This window comes from Hipposideros armiger, unplaced genomic scaffold, assembly GCF_001890085.2.
Source record: "Hipposideros armiger isolate ML-2016 unplaced genomic scaffold, ASM189008v1 scaffold_1195, whole genome shotgun sequence".
Taxonomy (NCBI): Eukaryota; Metazoa; Chordata; class Mammalia; order Chiroptera; family Hipposideridae; genus Hipposideros; species Hipposideros armiger.
In genome coordinates this window covers 173,874-197,078 of record NW_017732545.1, presented here as the reverse complement: position 1 = coordinate 197,078, position 23,205 = coordinate 173,874, and the positions used below count along the sequence as shown (strand labels likewise).

The window sequence follows — 23,205 nt, the reverse complement described above, 5'->3', positions numbered from 1 at the left end:
AAATGCACAGAGGCTCACAATTTCATTCTTCAGATCTATTCAGTGAGGAAGTAAAATCACAGAGCTAGGAGCTACAGAAACACAGAAATCTTCTAATGAGTGTCACAAAATCCCTAGAGGAAGCCTGCAGGGGCAGCATATGACATAATGGAAGGTGTCAGGCAAGGACAGGCAGGGCTGTGAAGACATAGGGAGTGCATTCAGCCTCCTAAGGTGTTAACAAGCTAAAAATATTTTTTTTGTTATTTACTTTAAAAAAATAATAGATTCTCATGGTACAGAGTTCAAAGGGTATATACAAAAGAGGATTCATTGGATAATAAACCTCCCTCTCACTCCTGTTGCCTAGTCATGTTCCCCTTCCAGGAAAAGTGTCCCTAGAGAGATAGAATCTACCCGTAAAATTTATTTGTATACAAATGATAGCATACCATAAACATAAATTTTTTCTTTGTTTTTTTTTAATATACTTAACATACACGGTTATCATATATTGTGGAGCTCTTTTCATATCCCTACATAAGAGCTTCTGTTTTTCTAACAGCGTATAGTATTCTATGATGAATTTACCAAGATTTTTAAGTCAATGAACATTTAACTTGTTTCCAATATTTGCTATTATAAGCAATGCTGTAATTAATATAACTTTGTATATGTCATTTTGCCTATGTGTGAGTATATCTGTAGTATAATTTCCTAAAAGTGGGATTGCCTTATTAATGGGTATGTGTATTTTTTTTTAAAGATTTTATTGGGGAATTGGGGAAGGGGAACAGTGTTGGGGGTATTGGGGAAGGGGAACAGCCAAGTTGTTGTCCTTCAATCTTAGTTGTGGAGGGCGCAGCTAGCTCAGCTCCAAGTCCAGTCGCCATTCGGCCGCCCATCAGAAACTTGCTGCCTCTCAGCTCAAGGTGCCGTGTTCAATCTTAGTTGCGGGTGGGCGTAGCCCACCATCCCATGTGGGAGTTGAACCAGCAAACTTGTTAGGAGTACGTGCTCTCACCAGCTGAGCCATCCTGCCACCTGTTGGCAGCTCAGCAGCAGCTCAGCTTGGGCGCAGCTCACTGGCCCATGTGGGAATTGAACCGGCGATCCTGTTGTTCAGAGTTCGTGCTCTTAACCAACTGAGCCACTTGGCCGGCCCTGTATTTTTAAAAAATTGTTTTGAGCTACAACGTACATGCAATAAAGTTAACAAATGTTAAGCATAGTTTAATGAACTTTTACATATGTATCCACACCTAATATCAACACCAAAGTCCAGACAGATTATCAGCACCCTAGATATAAGCTGCTTCACATCCCTTCCAGGAGCCAGGGGGAGGGAGGGAGCAGCCCCATCAGACAGGCTATTCTCATGAGGAATGGGGGAGACCAAGGGCGCTGGTGGAAACACACAATGACTCCAAACACTTCTGCTCTGATGTGGTGAAAGCACATCATTGGCCAAAGTAAGTCACATGATAAAGCCTGACTTTAGTGACCTGGAAAGGACACTCTTACAGGATGCACTGCAGTCACCTGGCAATAGGTGGTGATATATAATCCTTAACAGGAAGAGCTATTTAATAGTTGGGAACAACAATACCACCTGTTACAGGATAATAACAGTACCTTCTTTACAGCTGTTGTGAAAATTCTATGAAGTGAAAAACATCCAATGCTTATCAAGTATTCTGCACTTAATAAGGGCACAATAACTGCTAGATATTATAGTTATTATCATCATCATCATCATCATCATCATCATCATCTCCCGGTGCAGAAAGTTTTTCTGTCCCCTGGACTGGCTTAAACTTGACTTGAAAGGAAAGGAGTTGCAATTACTCCCAATATTTAATTTGCAGACAGTAAATCATTGATTCTAAGGGCACAGGCTTTGGAGTAAGGTGGACTCCTTATTAGGGCAGATGATCTTAGGCAAGTTATTTAACCTCTTGGATCCCTAGTTTCTTCAACATGAAAATGGGGATCCTTGGGAGTATGTTGTAGACTTATCACTAGGGCTAAATTAGCCGAATCCTGTACACATAGTACGTGTTGAGTATCTGTGGATTTTAGACTGATATCAAACATTCAATAAACAGTATGCATAACATAACTACAATACTACTGTATGAAAAGTCCTATACCGGCCTTTTCCATCTTTTGGGTCTCAGCTCAAATGTCACCTCCTCAGGGACCTTCCCGGTCCACACCATTTAAAGTGCTTCCCCCTACCTCTAGTCACTTCTCACCGTTTTCTTGTGTTTACAGCTTTGGTAATTCTCTGAAATCGTCTTGTTCATTCATTGATTTATTTAATATCTGTCTCTCTCACTAGAACGGAAGCTTCATGAAATCAGCAATCTTGTTTTCTGTATCTTCAACAACTGCGGGGCAGAGGAGGACGACAGAACGGTGAATGAATGCAGGCTGGTCCACCAGGGCCTCACGCCCCGCCCAACTCAAGCTGCAAATCCCTCCCAGGGCACCGCCTCCGTCACCTACGTAAGCGTCAGTGGGGCCCCGCCCTGTTGGGCGTGGCCCCTAATGTTGTGCCTGCCGCGTGCAGACCGTCGGTCAGCGGGAGGAGAGTCACGTCACACGCAGGCAGGCCCTGTCCCCGCCCTGTCTTTCCACAGGCGTAAAAAGGGCGTGGCCAGGCGTGAGGGCCCTGCGGCCGCCGGCGCCGCCGCCTGAGTCGCCTCCTGGTGACTGCTCTCGCCTTCCGGCCGCTCAGGCAGCTCGGGAGCCACTCTGTTTTGGGGTCCTCGCTGCCCTTCCACGTCTCCCGGAAGTTTTAGGGCCGTAGCAGAACCGTGACAGGTACGGGACGAAGTTTGCTCAGCCTGGGCCCTCTCCGGGCGGGCTGCTGGGGGTGGGTGGCCCAGAAGGGCGTCGAGGCTGCGGTGCAGCCGCTCCAGAGTCCTCAGGTGAGGCGGCGGCGAGGGCCCAGTGGGCAGGACGGGTGCACTTGGGGTGTTAACGGCATGAGGCGCGGAGGCGGCGTCCTCTCCTCGGAGACTCCACTCTCTCCGCCCCGTGGAGGGCTAAGGAAGACGGCGAGAGAATCCCCTTGGGCCTCAGCCGACTTCGTTTAGTGCCCTCCCCTTCCCTCCCTCCCACCCCCCAGTCTGGTTTAGCTGCTCTTCCCCTTCGAGGCTCAACAGGATGGGTGGGAGCAGAGGGGGTATCTGCGCTCGCCTCCCCGGGATCCACGGACTGACGCTGCCTAGGACCAGCCTTTCTGCCGCTGTGTTGACACCTGGCCTTCCAGCTGGCCCTGCCGTCCCCACCCCACCCCACGCACGCTCGCCCCCTCGCTTCGCCTCCGCGTGAGCCGTTTCCTGGGGCAGTGCCTGAGGAGTTATTTGAGGGCTTTGTACCTCTGAAATCCTGTTCGAGGTGTTTGTCGATGGGGCCAAGTGCCCAGGGCCCATTGTTGTTTATTTGAATAATCATCCTTAAGCCACAGGCTTCTGTTTTAGAGACCTATTAACTTTAAAATGGGAGGGAAGGCGCCATGTAAGTGTGTTTTGACTGCTTGCTTAAGAAAGATGATTTGCCCCTATGCCACCATTGTTTACTTGAGAATAATAATACGTCTGTAGGGAGCTTTATATGTTGCAAAGCATTTCAGCTCCATTTTCTTTTCCTTTCACATAATCTCTGAAATGCAAAGGCAGGTAGTAGCCCCATTTCGAAAGGAATAGGCTTAGAGGGTGAGTTTCATCTTGAGGTTATTCGCATACCGAGAGGCAAGATAGGAAAGGCAGGGATTTAAAAAGTGGGTTTGGCTGACTTAGATTTGAGTATCTGAGCTGCCATTTAAATTCTGGTATCTTTCTACCCCATATGTGAAAAATGAATATATGTATTGCTACTTTTCACATAATGTGGTTGTGAAAATTATGTGATAAAGAATGTTTGCATGGCATCTGACATAAAAATTAATTCCATTCAGCAGTATTTATGAGTGCCTACTGTGTGCTAAACGTTGGGAATTCGTTGGTGAGCAAAGCAGGGCCTTTATCCACCTACTCCCCTCCCTCCTTTCCCAATAGGGAAAGACAGAAAACAAATAAAACATAAAAGGTGGCTGTGGGAGAAAAGAAAAGTGTGTGAACATAGAAAATGATAAAACCTAATTTAGATGGAAAGAAAGAGAACTGTTTTTGAAGAGATGACATTCAAGTCAAGATTAAGAATAAGAGTTAACCATGAAAGTGTTCTAGGCAAAAGGAACAATGTGCACATTCAAGAAATGTTAACTGTTTTATACAGTGCTCTTCTATATTATAAGGATTGATTGCTTCATCATTATTCTCATTCATTGTGGCAGGCCATAAGTGCTCAAACATATGTATCAAATAAATGGCTGCTCGATCTTTTTTATTCTAAATTGGCTTAATGTGCACGTGGTAGGTACTGAGTATTTAACTTAACTTATTGACGGTGTACTTCAGACAGATTTTGTGCACGCCTAAATTATTCATAATAGTGCTGCATTTTAACACGAAGATAGATTTTGTATTAATCAGAAGTTTCTTCAAGTTTTAGTACCTTAGGGCCGGCCGAGTGGCTCAGTTGGATAAGAGCTTGCTCAAGAGTTTGAGCTCTGGGCAACAGGGCCCCAGATTTGATTCATGGCCTGAGCTGAGCTGCTGCTGAGCTGCCAACAGGTGGCAGGATGGCTCAGCTTAAAAAAAAAAAGTTTTAGTACCTTAAAACAAGCTTCAGGGAGTTACTGTTTTTATTTGGTTGTACTGAAATGTTACCATATTGATTATTTGCTACTTGGATGTTTTGTCACATTGACATTTGCTCTTTGCTGAAATAGGAGTAATAACAATAGTAGCAGTTGTGATTTTGGTAACAGCAAGTACTAAAATGAGTGCCTACTGTGTGCCAAGCATTTTGTAAAATGTTTTTTTTTAATTATTTTATCTTAAAACTGTCTTATAATGTAAGTACACTTACTTTTTTCATTTTCTAGATAAAGATGCTCAGTTTCAGTTAAATAGTTTGTTCAAGGTTACATAGCTAGTAAAAGGCAGGGTTAGGCATTCAACCGAGAATATCTGACTGCAGAGCCTGATCTTAACTGTTATGTTCTGCTGTTATGTCACACTGATCACTTTATGTCCTTTTTACAGGTTCAGCAATAGGATTATTCTGCCACCATCATGTCTTGGTTTGCTGATCTTGCTGGAAAGGCAGAAGATCTTTTAAACCGAGTCGATCAAGGGGCTGCAACAGCTCTCAGCAGAAAAGAGAACACCAGCAATATCATATATAGCAAAAATACTGACTATCCTGAACTTCACCAGCAAAATACCGATCTGACTTATACTGAACCTAAAGATAATTATATCTCCTCAGCAGCTGATAAGATTAAAAATCAAAAAGCCACCATCTTAGCTGGCACCACAAATGTGAAAGCAGGACCAAGGACATCAATGGAGGCTTCGCATCCTGTTGAAAACACATCTGCTCCTAGGCCTTCATCCCAGTTTGTTCGGAGAAAAAAGTCAGAACCTGATGATGAGCTGCTGTTTGATTTTCTTAATAGTTCACAGAAGGAGCCTACTGGGAGGGTGGAAATCAAAAAAGAAAGAGGCAAGATACATGTGCTTCAGAGTTCTCGGACAACAAGTGTCAGTTCTATGAACAGCAGCGTAAACACCATCAAAACCACTGAAGAAAATCCTTCTGAGAGCCAAAGCCATGGTAGTTAATCAGTCCTCTATTTCTTTTAAAGTTAACCAAATTAGATGTGTCTCCATAGCCTAATACATTCTGGTAGTGTTTCTCATCCTCTGTCTTCTTACCTGTTCCCACTGATATAAAGGCAGGCTCTCTGAAATCTGTGGTGTAAACAAAGGAGACAGCAGGTATACTCTTAGTCAATATACAGTTATAGTAGGGACCTTTGAATGTTTTCTGTAGAGTAACTACCCACCCCAGCATCTGAGAAATTACATCCAAAATGATTAAGATACTTTAAGATACAAAAAGACAATTTTGAAATCTGAAAGAAAACATATAATTTTGGATTTGGAACTATCTCAATTTCCTTTTGTCACTGGGATCATAAAAATGACAGGAGGCTGTACTTCACATATGTTCTTGATTGTCAGGTTTTGGTTTTGGTTGTTATTTTTTCTGCATCCTCCAGAAGTAAAGCTAAGAGACTGAACTTTGATCCAAGTTGAAGGGTTTAAGGCATTGATCTAGTAGTGAAGAGATTAGAATTCTGGTTTTCAGTTGTTTAATTTGCTGTGAAATTACCTCCACATGTACATTTTCTCACCTGCAAAAGTGAGGTTAACATGGTAGCATGGCTAATTCAAGTACCTACTAACCATTTTTAAATAGCAATAAACATTCTTGCAGGGATTTCTTATAAAATTGATGATGAATGAAAGCTTGTTGTGTTCTTAAATGTTATTCTCGGCTGTTAGTGAATAAAGTCTGTCTTGTATCTTCAAGATAAAAAAGTGGTAGAGGCGAGGGTTTTGGGCTTTCAAGACAGAAGCATGCTGTAACAGTTGATTAATTATGTATACACACTCCTAAATTTCATCTCAACTATCTTTTGATTAATCATACAAACATTTATTGAGAACCTACTGGGTGCCAGAATACAGAAGTGAAATGAAATGGGTCAGGGTCTAGTGGGTGAGATAGGCATGTAAAGAGATAATTTACATATCGTGTTGTAAATGTGGTTATTGAGGCATGGTCAGAGGGTTATGGAAGCATAAAGGAGAAGGGAAGAAGGGCCAAAGTTGCGAGTTAAGGATTCTGAGGGTCTGTAAGTTGAGCTGGGTCTTAAAGAATAAATAGGGGTTTTCCAGGTGAAAAAAGAAGAGTGGTCCCTGGATATCCTGCATTAAAATCACTTGTGTGATTAATACAAATAAATTATTGGATGCCTCCCAGACTTCCTGAATCAGATTTTCTGGGGATGGAGCCAGGACATCTGAATTTTGTCCTTCTCCAGGTGGCTTCTAGGCCAGTAAAAGTTGAACGTGCCATAGCAATGTGATGCTAATAGAGATCTTCTAAGCCTAAAGTTTACATGAATTATTTTTCCACTTTTAAGGAAAACAGCTTATATTTAATTATAAAGAAGGGATCAAAGGAAACCTGGTTGACAGGGAAATGAGTTAGAACCAGTTGATACATGGGAGTTATAAATTTAAGATTTGTTTCTCTAGGGCAGGGTCTCAATCTGTTGACAGGGACTGTTGACATTTGGGCTGAATAATTCTTTGTTGTGGGGGATTGTCCTGTCCTTTGTAGGATATTCAGCATCCCTGACCTCTTAACCCATTAAGATGCCGGTGGCACCCCCAGTTGTGACAACCAAAAGAGCCTTTGTACATTGCCAGATGTCCCTTGGAGGGCAAGCCCTGGGATCACTAGAAATGGAATTGCTGATTTGTAGGGTGTGACAATGTTTAGCTACACCAATAACTAACTTCATAGTTGTTTTCTCAAGAGGTTATACCAATTTATACTTCATCAGCCGTGGTTAAGAGTTCCTTTTGCTCTGCAGCATTCTTAATCAAAATTTGATATTTTCAATGTGACTTTTATGTTTTGCTAATCAGGAGTGAAAATGTCATTATTTACTTCTCTCGTTGCTAAATGAGATTGAGCATCTTTTCAAATATTTTACTGTTTTGGGCTTCATCGTCTGGAAAGTGTCTGTTCAAGTCTTTTGATCATTTTTTCCCCAATGGATCATTGTGTTTTTCTTTATTGACTCATAAATATTCTTTATATATTCTAGATATCCTCCTCTACTTTTACCTCCTCTCCCCCCCTCCATGGTGTCTCAATGAATAGAGTTAATGTAGATGAATTTCTCAATCATTCCTTAGGGCTTATGTCTTTGTATCTTAGAAAATATTTCCCTGCCCTAAGATTATTAAGATATTTTTCTATATTCTAAAGCTTTTATAGTTTTGCCTTTCATATTTAGATGTTACTTAGTTATTTTTTATGAATGGTGTGAGGTAGGCATATAATCCCATTTTCTCCCATATGGCAATCAGTTATCCCAGCATCATTATTGAAAATATTTCCTTTTCCTATCGATCTGTAATACCACATCTGTCATATATCAAGTACCCATCATCTATACATTGCTCTGTTTCTGGGCACCTAATTCTGTTTCATTGGCTTATTTGTCCATCTTTATGCTAGTGCCACACTGTCTTAATTAATATATTTTATAATATGTCTTGATATCTCAGAGCAACTTGTACCACTTTGTACTTTTTCAGGAATGCTTTGGCTGTTCTTGGACTTTTGTACATCCATATGCATTTTAGAATTTCCTTGCCAAAGTTTCACAAAAATTCTGTTGGTCTTTTTATTTTATTGTATTGTATTGTATTTTATTTTTTTAAGATTTTATTGGGGAATTGGGGGAGGGAAACCGTGTGGGAACAGTGCTAGGGAATTGGGGGAAGGGGAACAGACAAGTTGCTGTCGTTTTTGTTCTTCAGTCTAGTTGTGGAGGACGTCGCTTCACTGGCCCATGTTAGTATTATCATTGAGCTCTTCCTGGGTGAGGCAGACAGGTCGCCGGGTCCTGGACGGCTGCTCACACCGTCTGCAGCCCATGGTAGCTTTTTACAGCAGCCCACTGCAGCCTATGCTGTCGCCGGCGACTCACAGCAGCCCAGCTCCAGGTCAAGCTTTTTTTCACCATCTTAGCTGTAGAGGGCGCAGCATCACTGGCCCTAACATGGGACCTGAACCAGGGACCTGCTGCTCAGAGCTGGCATCCCAAGCCAACTCTCAACCAACGCGCCACTCGGCCAGCCCTGGTCTTTTTATTGAGGGTCCATTGATTCTACATAGACAGTTGGATGAGAAGCAGCATCTTTACAATATTGAGTTTTCTAACCCATTAACATGGTATAATTTCAGCTTATTTTCAAAATGTCTTTCATGAAGATTTTATTGTTTTCTCCATGAAGATCTTGCATACTCTTTGTTAGATTTATTCCTGGGAAGTTTATAGTTTTTGAAACTGTTATAAATGGTATCTTTTTACATTTTTTACTTTGTTGCTGGTGTATTGGTTTTTGACACACAACAACCTAGATAGCTCTTAATCTTCATATTTTTCTGTACATTAATTTAGATTTTCAACAATACAATAATGTCCATGGATAGTGACAGTTTGGTTTCTTCTTAACCCTTTTATCTTTATTTTTATTTATTTATTTTTTTAAAGATTGTATTGGGGAATTGGGGGAGGGGAACAGTGTTGGGGAATTGGGGAAGAGGACCAGCCAAATTGTAGTTCTTCAATCTTCGTTGTGAAGGGCGTGCCAGTTTGTCGCCATCTGGCTGCCCGTCAGCAGCTTGTGGCCTCTAAGCTCAAGGTGCCGAGTTCAGTCTTAGTTGCGGGTGGGCATAGCCACCATCCCATGCAGGAGTCAAACCAACAGCCTTGTTAAGAGCGCACGCTCTATCCACTGAGCCATCCGGGCAGCAGCTCAGCTCAAGGTGCCAAGTTCAGTCTTAGTTGCGGGTGGGCATAGCCCACCATCCAATGGGCAATCTTGTTGTTAAACCAGCTGAGCCATCCAGCCACCAGCTGGCAGTTCAGCGACAGCTCAACTCAGGCACAGCATCACTGGCCCATGTGGGAATCAAACCAGCGACCCTTTTGCTCAGAGCTCGTGCTCTTAAGCCAACTCTTAACCAACTGAGCAACTCGGCTGGCCCAACCCTTTTATCTTTAAAACATTTTATTGCCTTACTGTATTGGCTAGGACTGGAAATGAATTTTGTGCCTTGTTCTTTGTCTTAAAAGGAATGCTTTGAGTGTTTCACTAAACATGATGATTGTATTAGGTTTTGATAGGTACTTTTTATCAGATTAAGGAAGTTTTCCATATATATCAAGTTTGAATTTTTATGTTGAATTTTAACTATGTTTTTCCTGTATGTATATCATATGATTTTTCATCTTTAATATTAACATGGTTTACCAATCAATTGATCTTCTTAAAACCTAAAACCAAACTTAATCAGTTTGCTAATATTTTGTTTAGGATTTTTGCATTTATTTCATAAGTGAGATTGATTGGTAATATTGTTAGGTTTTAATATTACAGTTATATTAGCCTTGTAGATTGAATTCGAAAATGTTCCCCCTTTTTCTGTTGTTTGAATTATTTGATGTAAGATGGAGAATATTTATTCCCTGTGTTTGCAGAACTCACTGGTAAAACCAAGGTCGGGTGGTCTTAGTGGAAGATTTTAACTATTGATTCAATTGGTTTTCCATTTCTTTTGTTTTTGGTGAGTTATATTTTTTCCAAGAATGTGTCTATTTCATATACATTTTGGGGGACTAGTATTTATTTTACTTAATTTCACTAAAGTATTGGCGGTATCACAGCTGAAACTTTAACACAGTCACACACTAATCTCATTTATATGAATCCTGCAGAAACCAAAGCTTGATCACAGATGCTACCTGAAGAATATCAATATCTGGCACTGTGTTAAATGCCTATTTTTAAAAACAGCATCAATGAAGTATAAGTTATATACACATATTTAAAGTTTACAATTTGATGGGTTTCACATGTACATTTAAAAATGTATTGGCATAATGTTGTTTATGTTATCTCCCTCAGAAGACCATTTGATTCTGTTGATCCTCTCTAGGATGTTTCTTTTCTATTTTGTTAATTTCTAGTCTTTATTATTAACTTCTGCTTTCTTTGGGTTTATTTTACTTTTTTTTTTTTAAGATTTTTATTGGGGAATTGGGAGAGGGGAACAGTGCTGGGGAATCGGGGGAAGGGGAACAGACAAGTTACTCTCCTTTTGTTCTTCAGTCTAGTTGTGGAGGACATTGCTTCACTGGCCCAAGTTGGCACCATCATTGCGCTCTTCCCGGGTGAGGCAGATCAGTCACTGGCTTCTGGACGGCCGCTCATTGCGGCTGTTGGCCGCTCATGCTGGCTGCTGGCTACATACGGTAGCCCATGGCAACCCACTGCCACGGGCTGCAGCCCACGCCGTCGCCGGCGACTCATGGCAACCCAGCTCCAGGTTGAGCTGTTGTTCAGCATCTTAGCTGTGGAGGACAGTGTCACTGGCCCTCATATGTGGGATCCAAACCGGGGCCCTCTGGCATCCCAAGCCAGCTCTTAACCAACGTGCCACTCGGCCGGCCCTATTTTACTATTTTTAAAGTCTTAAAATGGATGCGTAATCACTAATTTTCTTCCTTTCATTTTTAATGTAAATATTTAAGACTATATATGTCCTTCTAAATACTACTCTAGATATATTCTATGAGTTTGGATATATACTTTTATTTCTTTTCATATCTTTATTTTGGAAATTTCAAACATATCAAAGTAGAGATTGATGACTCCCCCATATTACCTGTTACCCAGCTACAGTAATCAACAGCTTATAGCCATTATTGTTTAATTTATATTCTCTCAGTTTTCAGCCCTTCCTTTTCCTCTACCTTCCACAGAATTATTTTAAGCAAATCACAGATCTCATATCATTTCTTCTATAAATATTTCATTACCCTAAAAAATACAAGCTTTAAAAACAAACATTCACACCATTATCACCTTAAAAATGTAATATATTCCTTGGTATCATTTGGTGTACCTAGTCAGTGTTCAAATTTCCCTATTTGTCTCGGAATTTTTTTTTTTTTTACATATATTGAAATGTACAAACCTTAGCTATACAAATAGCTATACCTGTGTAACCCACACCTTTATTATGATAAAAAAACTTTTCCTTTGCCCCCAGAAGCTCCTCATGTCCACTTCCAATTAATCTCCCACTTCATCCCCTCAAGCACCCACTGTTCTGCTTTTTTTCACCTTGGATTCATATAAATGGAATCATATAGTATGTACACTTTCTTCTCTGACTTCTTTTACTCAACGTGGTAATGAGTAATTGGTTATAGCAATGGTTTATTTTCTGTTGTTGTACAGTATTCTGTTGTATAGATACATCACATTTATCTATTCTCCTTTATGGACATTGGGATTGTTCCTTGTTTTTGGAAATTGTGAATAAAACTGCAGTGGACCTTTCTGTACTTGTTTTTTGTGGGAAAATGTTTTCATTTTTCTTGGATAAATACCTAGAAGTGAAATTACTGGATCAAATGGTAGGTGTGTGTTTAATGTCATAAGAAACTGTGAAACCTTTTCCCATAGCGGTTATACCGTTTTATACTCCCATCAGCAATCTATGCGAGTTTCAGTTGCTCCATGTCCTCGCCAACATTTGATGTTGTCTTTTTAAGTTTAGCTATTCTAGTTGGTGTGTACTGGTTCTCATTGTGGTTGTAACTTGCACTTCCTTGATCTCTAAAGATGTTGAGAACTTTTCCTTATGGTTATTGATTGTTTATCTTCCTTTTTAAAGTGTCAAGTTTTTTGCCCATACAGTTATTGTTTTAGCCCATTTTATTATTTAAACATAGTTCACTTTTTAGCGTATATTTATATATATTATATTTAATATATATATATATATTTAGAGTAAGAAAAGGTACATTTGCGTCATATTTGGTAGCAAATTAAAAACAGGATGAGGGCTGGCTGAGTGGCTCACTTGGTTAAGAGCTCACTCAAGTGTTTGAGCTCTGAGCAACAGCAGTTCGAGTCCCAGCCCGAGCTGACTCAGCTAAAAAAAAAACAACAACAAAAAAAACAGGATGAATCTGAATTCCTGAGTCTCTATCTCTTTGAGTAAGGCATTTTAGATTCCAGTTTGGTATATAACAAATTTCTCTGACCTATTATTACTCTCCTTGCCTTGAAACCTACAGCTGTTCTTTTGTGCCTTTTCAATATTTTCAATGTTGAGGCTTCTTCCTTTTTTTGAAAAAAAAAATAGAGACAAAAGGGGGACCAACACCCTTTTTACCGATGTCTAACCACTTACCGTATTTCCCCATGTATAAGACGCACCCTCTTTCGAAAAATTTGGGGTCTAAAAACTGGGTGTGTCTTATACAGTGGTTGTAGATTTTTTTCAACATTTCCCACTGAGGACAAGGCAATATATGAAGACAGTGACTCATCATCAGACACAGATGAGGACAAGCTAATGGTTGGGAGTTTTGACAGTGATGAGTTGTATGAATTTTATGATGAGTAAAACTTGAGTTCAATAACTTTATGTAATACTTTTTTTTCAAATTTCGGGCCCCCAAATTAAGGTGTGTCTTATACATGGGAGTGTCTTATACATGGGGAAATACAGTATATTATCTCTGATTCTATCCTTTCTAGAACTGTATTCTTGCATCTATTCTTTATCACCATTCATTCAGTGTATCCAGACTTTGAGGATCCTTAGAGATCTATAGGCTCTATGTATGAGAAAAATTTCATCAGAGGGAAGTCTATTGAGAATTTAAGTTTACTTTTTATGGTATTTTACAGTAACTACAACAGTCACCTTGAGCCATAAGGCATTCTACTACAGTAAACTACCATCTATGGAATAAGCCTTCTAATATAACGAAAGTGTATTCCTTTTTTACAGAAACCTCCAACAATTCAGATTCTGGCCATGAAGTCCAAGAGGATTCTTCAAAGGGAAACGTATCATCAAATGATTCCTGCGCTGATCACAACCCGGTACCTACTAATGACGGAAAATCTCATGAACTATCTAACCTTCGACTGGAAAATCAACTGCTGAGGAATGAAGTTCAGTCTTTAAATCAGGAAATGGCCTCATTACTTCAAAGAGCCAAGGAAACTCAAGAAGGTAGAGCCTTATTCACATTGTCCAGAATTAGAAATTTAACATTTCAAAAATAAACTAAAACCTTGATTACGTCTAAGCTATTAGAAATATGTTAGATGAGACTTGTAAAATAGTGTTTTCATAGAAATACAGGGCCCAGATTTGGAAATGGGACCAATCATCTTCCTACCAGCCCAAAACAGAGAACATTAGCTTGTGTGGTCATTCTGTAGGAACCAAGAAATTTAAGAACTGAGAACAGAACATTAGTAATCATCTGGTTCATTTGACTGACTTATCATGAACCTTCTGGGGGAATTATTCATGAACCAAGGTGGGATTATACAAAGTACTGGACACTAGTAGGCAAGGTCACAGTATTGCCCGGCTCCAGGGGACATAAAATAAACGTGGGATTCTCTTTGAATAATACCCTCTGGAATTGTGCAGTGCAGTGGCCTTAGAATACAAAACCCTCAGATTTCTCAGAAATGGGTAATTAAAAAGTAAATAATCCCATGACTGAGGTAGTGATGGGGGAATATGCTAGTGTTATTATAAGTGTGTCTGAGGAGAAAACAAAATCTCTGTCTTGGTTCCTAGGGGTGATTAGAAAGGAGTGTGGGGACAGTGGGAAAAGTTTTGCCAAGACATGGATGGAGGCCCAGCAGAGTGCAATAGGAAGATAGTTTAAGAGCTGTTAGACTGACTTTAGGAAAAGCTTCACTTTACACAGACTAATGTAGACATAGAGATAGAGCTTTTCCTGAGACCCTGTAAAGTTTGCTTCAATATTAAAAACAATGTTTTTGCTGGTAAACTGCAATTACAGATGGTATGTGAGGGAATGGAACTCTGCACTGCATTACTCTTTCTGCAGCAGTTTCCTTGGTTAAAAGAAGAACATCTTTTTGCCCAAGTAATTGAAAGAAACAGATTCTTTCTTGTGTTGTTTTTGGCTTTGTTTGTTTTGCTTTTGCTGGGTGAACATTATTATCTACCCTTGCTTTGGATTTGCATTCTTTCTTGTCCCTAGCAGAACACTACAGATCCACTGACTAGTTTAGTGTTGTGAATTCCTGCTAACTACTGGTTTTGGCTTCCAAATGCTTTATGATGTATCTAGAAAAAAACATCTGTAGAGGAGCAGCTAGCATCATACCCCTTTCCAGCCTGTAAACTGTAACATAGATGTGAGTATGGGCCTTGAAAAATGAGTGTCCATTTGGAGCAAAAGAATTTGAAGATATTTGTAAGCTCCTAATTTAGGCAAGAAGTAAAGTACTAAAGGGACTCAAAGGAGACCCTGCGTGCTCTGAAAAAGATCTGTTTGCTTGAATAGAGAAATTTCTTTTTTTTCCTTTCTTCTTTTTTGAGAATTAAACAAAGCAAGAGCAAGAGTTGAAAAGTGGAATGTTGACCATTCAAAGAGTGACCGAGTTACGCGAGAACTTCGAGCCCAAGTGGATGACCTGACTGAAGCAGTGGCTGCAAAGGATTCCCAGCTGGCTGTACTGAAAGTGAGGCTGCAGGAAGCTGACCAGCTGCTGAGCACTCGCACAGAAGCTTTAGAAGCCTTACAGAGTGAAAAATCACGGTAGCTAATTCTATTAATAAGGAAAAAATGGGCAAAACTGATTCTGTTTTTCCAATACAAGTAATGATAAACACTGTAGTGTATATACTTACTACCTTATGAAATTCAGCTTTTGGTAATGTTGGAACTGTGTGTGATTAAGATGGTATTTATTATTTGACTCGAGATATATCATTAGTGAATTCTGAATTTAAAAATGTTTGAGGAGCATAGTGTTGTTAATCTTTCAACATATAATATGTGGTGAGTGCTTATATTTGAATGTCTAAAAATATAGATGGCATGTCATTAAAAGGGAAAAACATTTCTTTTAAGAATGTTTTAGTCAAACCATCTCTTTTGTGCTAACAAGCCAATGCTCTAAAAATTATTCTACTGTGCCACTTGTACACTGTGGAAATGAGTTATTTCAAGTGATGCATTTTTGTTTAGAATAATGCAGGACCACAGCGAAGGTAGTAGCCTGCAGAATCAAGCTCTGCAAACTCTTCAGGAGCGACTGCACGAAGCGGATGCCACTCTGAAGAGAGAGCAGGAGAGCTATAAACAGATGCAGGTTAGAATGGGAGTTCTTTGGTTATTTGGACAAGGCAGAATGAATGACCTTACGCTGTTCCGTAACACATTCACTCTTTAATAAACTTCTGCAGTGCACTTCAGAATTCCATTTCTGTGACAGAAACCAAATATTTGAAATTTTAGCTTGATCCTTGCTAAATTTATTTAATTGTATGTCTCGAAATACAATTAAAATAGTTAATATTCATTAGCGATACATATCTTTTCATTTAATTTGGTTGTGCAACCAACATTACCATTATTTGATTAAATGCCGATTTAGGGCATTTTATTCTTTTCTGATTCCAATTTAATCTGATTTATTTATTTCAAGAGAAAATTGTACATAATATTTATAGTTTTACTTAGAAGTGAATTTTTGCATCTAGTTCAGTAATTCTCAACCCTGTCTACACATTAGAATCACCTGTATAGTTTTTAATACTTTCAGATGCTCACTCTCCACTCCCAGAGAGTCTGATCCCATTGTCCGAGGGAGGGCAGAGGTGGTGGTTTTTTTTTTTTTTAAGATTTTTATTGGGGAATTGGGGGAAGGGGAACAGACAAGTTGCTGTCCTTTTGTTCCTCAGTCTAGTTGTGGAGGACGTTGCTTCACTGGCCCAAGTTGGCACCATCATTACGCTCTTCCCGGGCGAGGCAGATCAGTCGCTGGCTTCTGGACGGCCGCTCACTGCGGCTGCTGGCCGCTCACGCTGGCTGCTGGCTACACACGGTAGCCCATGGCAACCCACTGCCACAGGGGCTGCAGCCTAAGCTGTCGCCGGCGACTCACGGCAGCCCAGCTCCAGGTTGAGCTGTTGTTCAGCATCTTAGCTGTAGAGGACAGTGTCACTGGCCCTCATATGTGGGATCCAAACCGGGGCCCTCTGGCGTCCCAAGCCAGTTCTTAATCATCGCTCCACTCTGCCAGCCCGAGGTATTGTTGTTTTGATGTTACAAGATTCACAGCTGTATCTGATGGGCAGCCAGGGTTGAGAACCCCTGGTCCAGGTTCTCTTTTAAACAAGAGAAAATAGTTCAGCCCTGAAGTAAATATCCGCTATGTGGGTGTTTAAAATTTTTTATTGATATATTTTATTTAACACAGTATATCCATCCATACTATCATCCCAACATGTAGTTAATGTTAAAATTTATTGAGATATTTACATTCTTTTTTGCATACTGATTCTTTAAAATACGGTGTATTTTATACTTCAGTCATTAAATTTCTTCTGAAATGTTTCACCTGTATTTAGATTTCATAAAATTTACAGGTGAAAAAATAAATCCACAGTCCCAAGTTGTTCTAAACATACTCAGAAGTTTTCCAGTAATAGACAATTCCTCAAAAAGTTCGAGTTACCATACCACCCAGCAACTCTACTCCTAGGTGTATACCTAACAGAGCTGAAAATATATGTTCACATAAAAACCTGTACATAAATGTTCATAGCAACATTATTCATAATAGCCCCAAACTGGAAACAATACACATGTTTATCAGTTGCTGAGTAGATAAACAAAATGTGGTCTATCCATAGTAGGATAAGGAGATATTATTCAGCCATAAAAAGGAATGAAGTATTGATTCATTGGAACATGGATGAACCTGTAAATCATTGTGCTAAGTGAAAGAAGGCAGACGCAAAAGACCGTCACATATTGTATGATTCCGTTTATTTGAAATGTCCAGAATAGGCAAATCTATAGAGAAAGAAAGTAGACTAATGGTTTCCAGGGCCTGGGGGGAGGGAGGCATGGGTAGGAGATTTCTTTTTGGGGTGAAGATGCTCTAAAATGAGATTACAGAATTAGGCACACAACTCTGAATACGCTAAAAACCACTGAATTGTGCACCTTAAAAGGATGAACATTATGATGTGAATTATATCAATAAATGTGTTTAATTGAATTACTAGATTTTATGTTTAAATTTAATTAAAATGAACTTAAATATTCCATTCTCAGTTACATTAGACAATTTCACATGCTCAGTAGACATTAGCTGTAGTCATCTTCTTTCCTTCAGAACAGGGGTTAAGATTGGATCACAGGTTTGTGGGCTTTAGTTACTGGCATGGAAACATAAATGCTTTTCAGCCTCTGCCTTACCTACTGAGGTTTTTTTAGTGATGGGAGCTTTTGAGAATTAAGGTAAAATATAAACTGCAGAACTAGATAGGCTAGTAAGTGACAGGCCATGTGTTTTTTAGAGTGTGCTTTAAAAGTTTCTTAAGCTAACAAATTACATTGAATAGCTTATTAGGAAATTTGAAATAAAGGGGAAACATTAACTATGTTATTAGACAAGCTGTAGCTGTTTACTTATATTTTTCCATTTGTTTTCTAATACACTTTCTAGTTTTCCATAGACCAGTATTATCCATTGATTAGCACAGGGGTCGGCACACTGCGGCTCGCAAGCCACATGCGACTCTTCGGGTACGTTCCGTCTCAAAAGTTTGCCAACCCCTGAGCTAGTATCAGATCAGATCTAGTATCCAAGTGATAAGATTCACCTGGGAAATTTCTTAAAAAACAGAGCCTTGGGAATTTCCACGCCCAGTCTTGGGAATTCCAGTTCAGTAAGCCTGGAGAAGGCCCTGGGTGGCTGTGTTTTTAACAAACTTTCTAATTGGCTCTGATTCATGGCCATGTTTGGGAGCTACAACCTTGGATTCGCTGTTCTCCAGTTTCTAACAAATGAAGAATTTTTTTACCTGCCTGTTATGTTGTTGGGCTGAGGTAATAAATTCCATAAGATACCTGAATGGATAGTTGTAAAATCTCAAAGTACAAGGACATAAGTATGATAATATAAAAATTTGTCACAGAGCGAGTTTGCTGCACGCCTTAATAAAATGGAAGTGGAACGTCAGAATTTGGCAGAAGCGGTTACTGTAGCAGAAAGAAAATACTCAGATGAGAAGAAGAAGGTTGATGAGCTGCAACAGCAAGTCAAGACGTATAAGTCCAACTTGGAGTCCTCGAAGCAGGAATTAATTGACTACAAGCAAAAAGCTACTAGAATACTCCAGGTAAGCAAGAGCTGTACATATTTGAATATTAGGCTATGCCCGTGAGCTGAGAGACACCTTGAGACTTTGTGTAGATCTGTGAGATAATTTTTATGTTTAACTGGTTAGCTCACTTCGGGTGCCTTACTCTACTTAGAAATGTTGTAGAAAGGATGAAATGTCTCTTGTTCCTACCACGTCTTTTTTCTTTTTATTTAAAATTCATTCTGAGGGCCAGTCGAGTGGCTCAGTTGGTTAAGAGCTCGCTCAAGAGTGCGAGCTCTGAGCAACAGGGTCGCCGGTTCGATTCCTGGCCTAAGCTGAGCTGCTGCTGAGCTGCCAACAGGTGGCAGGATGGCTCAGCTAGTAAATAGATAAATAAATAGATAAATAAAATTAATTCTGCCACTACCTAGCTCAGGTCTTCAACCTATCACCTTAATCACTGTGCGACTATTAATGTTTGTTGTTGAATAGTTGTTTTATTCTTCCTTGTTGATCCTCTACTGAACTTTTTAGAGTAACTGGTCTAGGCTCTCAGAATTGGCTCGCCCAGCTTTTTACCCCCTTTCCTTAGATCTAAAGTGACCTTACCTTCTTCTTTACTAAAAAGACTGCAGTTAACTAATGTAGTTTTCAACTTCTCTATCCTTTGTTTCTCGTATCAGAGGGAAAGCGTGTCCTTTCATTTCTTGGATAGTTTTTCTGCCTGTGCATTGGTTCCATCTCTGCCCACCTCGGTTAAGACCTCTCTCCACAAGCCTCTCCTCTCCCTCTGTGTCTTTCTCTCTGCTGCCCTCTTCTGGCTTAGCGTACTCAAGACCACGTTCTTACCTAGTGGAAGAACAACTGAGATCGTGCAACGCCTGCCTAAAAGAAATTCCTTTGGACTTTTTTGACTACTTTGATCCATTTCCTTGTCCTTCTGTTTTCTTTCAATGTCAGATTTATTGGAATTTATTGTGTATATGCTGTCTTCATTTTAGAGCTGTTAACTTTAAGTCCTTTATGTAATTTCTGAAATTGTGTTCTTAAAAGTCTTCAGTGACCTAAATATATATTTTCTGTCCTTTCCGTAGTTTTCATCCACTTTGATTTTGATAGAGCATTGTGACACTGTTAACTGTCCTTCTTCCTCAAAACTCTTGCCTTCTAATGCCACTCGCACTGCCTTAGCTCTCTTTGTCCTGTCTTACTACTGTTTCTGTCTCTGCTGGGCCCTCTTCCCAATCTCTAAAGAGGAGCGTCCTCTCAAATTCTGTCTTCAACCCTCTTTTATTATTTTCTTACTTTGCGTTATCATATACTCACTCTGCTTCCATCTTGATGTGATTTCAGCATGTCTCCAACCCTAACTTCCTGACCGTTTCTAAATGCCTGCCATGCTTCTCTGCATGGGATGTCTCAACCTTCAAACCAGCTGCTGCTTCAGTCTCCTAGTTCAGTAAATGTTATTGCCATCTTCCCAGGCAGTAGAGCCTGAAACCGCAATGCCATTTTGACTCCACCTTTTTCCTTTAGTCCCCATCTCCTATTGGTTATAAACACTTTTTGATTCCACCTTCATAAAATATCATATCCATCTCCTCCCAACTCTTCCTTCTAATTATTTTTATTGTATCACTCTAATTTGTTAATTCATTTAAAAGGTACTTATTAAGTACCTAACTATTCACTAGTTAGGTGATAAGAACTGAGGATACAAAGCTCAAAAGATGTGTCCTCTTTCTTAAAAGAGTGTTCAGTTTAGTGGAAAGACACTGCGGAAATTGATATGATGATGTTATCTATGCAGCAAGCCCTCAAAATCTGCCTGGGGATATCGGAGATCACTGGAGATGGTGTATAAAGAGGAACTTGGAGGCTGAGTAGGAAAATGTGTGGTAGGGAAGAGATTGCAAATCAAACAGCCTGTGCCAGAGGAAAGGGGGTCTGGGGGAACACAGCACATTTAGTTGGCGCAGCTAGTTCGTATTGCTGGAGCATAAAGTATTAGCACTTAAGAGATGGGAGATAAAACTCAATGACAAGCAGAAGCCAGATCATGGAGGGCCTTGCATACCATGCAGGGGAATTTTGATTTAATCTTATAGGTGATGGTAGGGGGTGGGGGGCTGTTGGAGAGTTTGAGCAGCATGATCAGATTTGAATGTAACAACTAGGGCAGTGATGAGGAGGTCGGGAGAATTGGATCTCTGTCTTGTTTATCATATCCCCAGCGTGTCCCCAGGACAGTGCCTGGCCCTTAGCAGGTACTCAGTAAATTGCTGAATACACTGAAGGGATGAGGGGTAGGATGGTGAGATGGAGACAGTAAAGAGGCAAGTATCAAAAATAATGGTAAGAAATAATGAGGACTTGATTTAAGCCTGTGGCAGTGAGGATGGGAAATGGAGAACAGCTGAGAGAAATGTCAGAGAGAGAATGTATGAGACTGGAACGTAGGCTGACCCCTGGTTTCTGGTTTGCATGTTTGAATGATGTTCCAGTACTAAAAAAGAGAAACAGGCAAGGCAGCAGGCTAGGCCTAATGGAGATTATGACAGGTCAGGGTGAGTTTTCAAAACTGGTGTGACAATGAGGTGAAAATTTCAGGAAGGTAATCAGAAACACAGGCCTGAAGCGCAGCAGAGGTGTCCGGGCATTAGCCATGGCGGGGGAGATGTATATAAAATGTGTATTTTAGAAAATTTGAAAAATACAGAAAAGTTTGAAGAAACCACTCATAATTCTACCACATAGAAAGAAAACACTTTTTGATGGTGACTGACTTTCAAATATTTATATTTAAAGTGCAAGAGCTGATGGTCCTTATTACTGGCTGCAGTTATAGCACTTTTTAAACGAGTCTACCCACATCAACGCTGTTCTTTCAATGCATCCTTTATACCAGGAGTGGGCGAACTTTTTCTGTAAAGGGCCAAATAGTACATACTCTAGGCTTTGTGGTCTATTTGTGATCTTCATCACGTATAAATATTTTTTTACAATCCTCTCAAACTGTAAAAACCATTCTTAGCTTGCAGGCTGTACAGAAATAGGCCACAGGTCATTTCTGACCCCATTGATCAGAGCTTATGGACTCCTGCTTTAGGCCACTGCCAGATTAGCCCCCCTAAAATGCGTCTCTGGTCATATCACTTCCTTGCCCACTTTTTGGTCATTTGTTTTGACCTGCCAAATAAAACTCAAATGTTTCAGTCTGGCATCTGAAACCCCCATAAATTGGTTCTAACATACTATCTGAGTGCGTCTCATGATACGTTCTTACAGGTCCTCGTGCATTTTTATGCTTTGCCCTCTGTTTTCTCTACACCTGTTAAAATCCTAGCCATTTTTCAGGACCAGCACAACTGCTATCTTTCAAGTAAAGCCTTCTCCTCCTTGGAACTCTGCAAGTGATCTTACCATATCCTTCTCTCACCTTGTATTTATTTCCCTCTGCTGGATTCTTGTAACTTCCCTTTTAGCTTATAAGGCAGAGGGGCAATCTGGAATGAGAGACATTATCTTTATTACACAGGACACTTAGCACAGTGTGAAACCCACCATAGGTGCTCCATAAGTTATATGTTGAGTGGAATGTGATGAGAAAATAAGCATGAGAAAGGATGAGAAGAAAATATTAGAAAACTCTTGTTAATAAGTTTTCAACAATAACATGGTCCTGGGGACTGAAACCCAAGGACATTGTATAGCAAAAGGCTCTGCTGCATTTTTATCCCAATGGATTTAACAGTCTATAGGCTTTCTTTGATGGAGAATATAATTGGAATATTTTCCTAGTGGTTTATTTGGCATATGGTAGATGATATTCAATATGCAAGCTAATCTCTGCTTTGCTTAAAGATATTTCTTTTTTCTTTTTTTTTTATAATAGTCTAAAGAAAAATTGATCAATAGCTTAAAGGAAGGATCTGGTTTTGAAGGCCTAGACAGCAGTGCTGCTAACAGCATGGAGCTGGAAGAACTTCGGCATGAAAAGGAGATGCAGAAGGAAGAAATACAGAAGCTAATGGGTCAGGTACATCAGCTGAGATCTGAGTTACAGGTAAGATTCGTTACAGTTCACTTCAGAGACAGCCATTTACCCCCAGCTACTAGCAGTTTGATAGGTGCTGGATCCTGTATTTTGGGGGAAGGGTATTAGTAAATAACCTGTGAAGCTTCTGCTGGAATAATAGTCCCCATATAGAAGTGAATCTAAAGCATTAGGTTTCTTGGGCCTGGCTGAGTGGCTCACTTGGTTAAGAGCTCACT

The 23,205-nt window shown here is 40.0% G+C and overlaps 1 protein-coding gene across 2 annotated transcripts in view; it reads left to right on the top strand.

The window, feature by feature from the left end:
• The first annotated feature begins 2,686 nt into the window (after window positions 1-2,686).
• The window catches only part of GOLGA5 (golgin A5), a 36,797-nt gene continuing 16,278 nt past the window's right edge, over window positions 2,687-23,205 (top strand). Inside the window, exons 1-7 of one of the 2 annotated variants that reach the window (XM_019632923.1) lie at window positions 2,687-2,915; window positions 5,139-5,712; window positions 13,564-13,791; window positions 15,148-15,367; window positions 15,800-15,923; window positions 18,763-18,966; window positions 22,826-22,996. In XM_019632923.1, the coding sequence (XP_019488468.1) occupies window positions 5,169-5,712; window positions 13,564-13,791; window positions 15,148-15,367; window positions 15,800-15,923; window positions 18,763-18,966; window positions 22,826-22,996 (1,491 nt within the window). In that variant the 5' untranslated portion in view covers window positions 2,687-2,915; window positions 5,139-5,168. The remainder of the gene's footprint in view (window positions 2,916-5,138; window positions 5,713-13,563; window positions 13,792-15,147; window positions 15,368-15,799; window positions 15,924-18,762; window positions 18,967-22,825; window positions 22,997-23,205) is intronic. The other variant, XM_019632924.1, reaches the window with a different exon arrangement.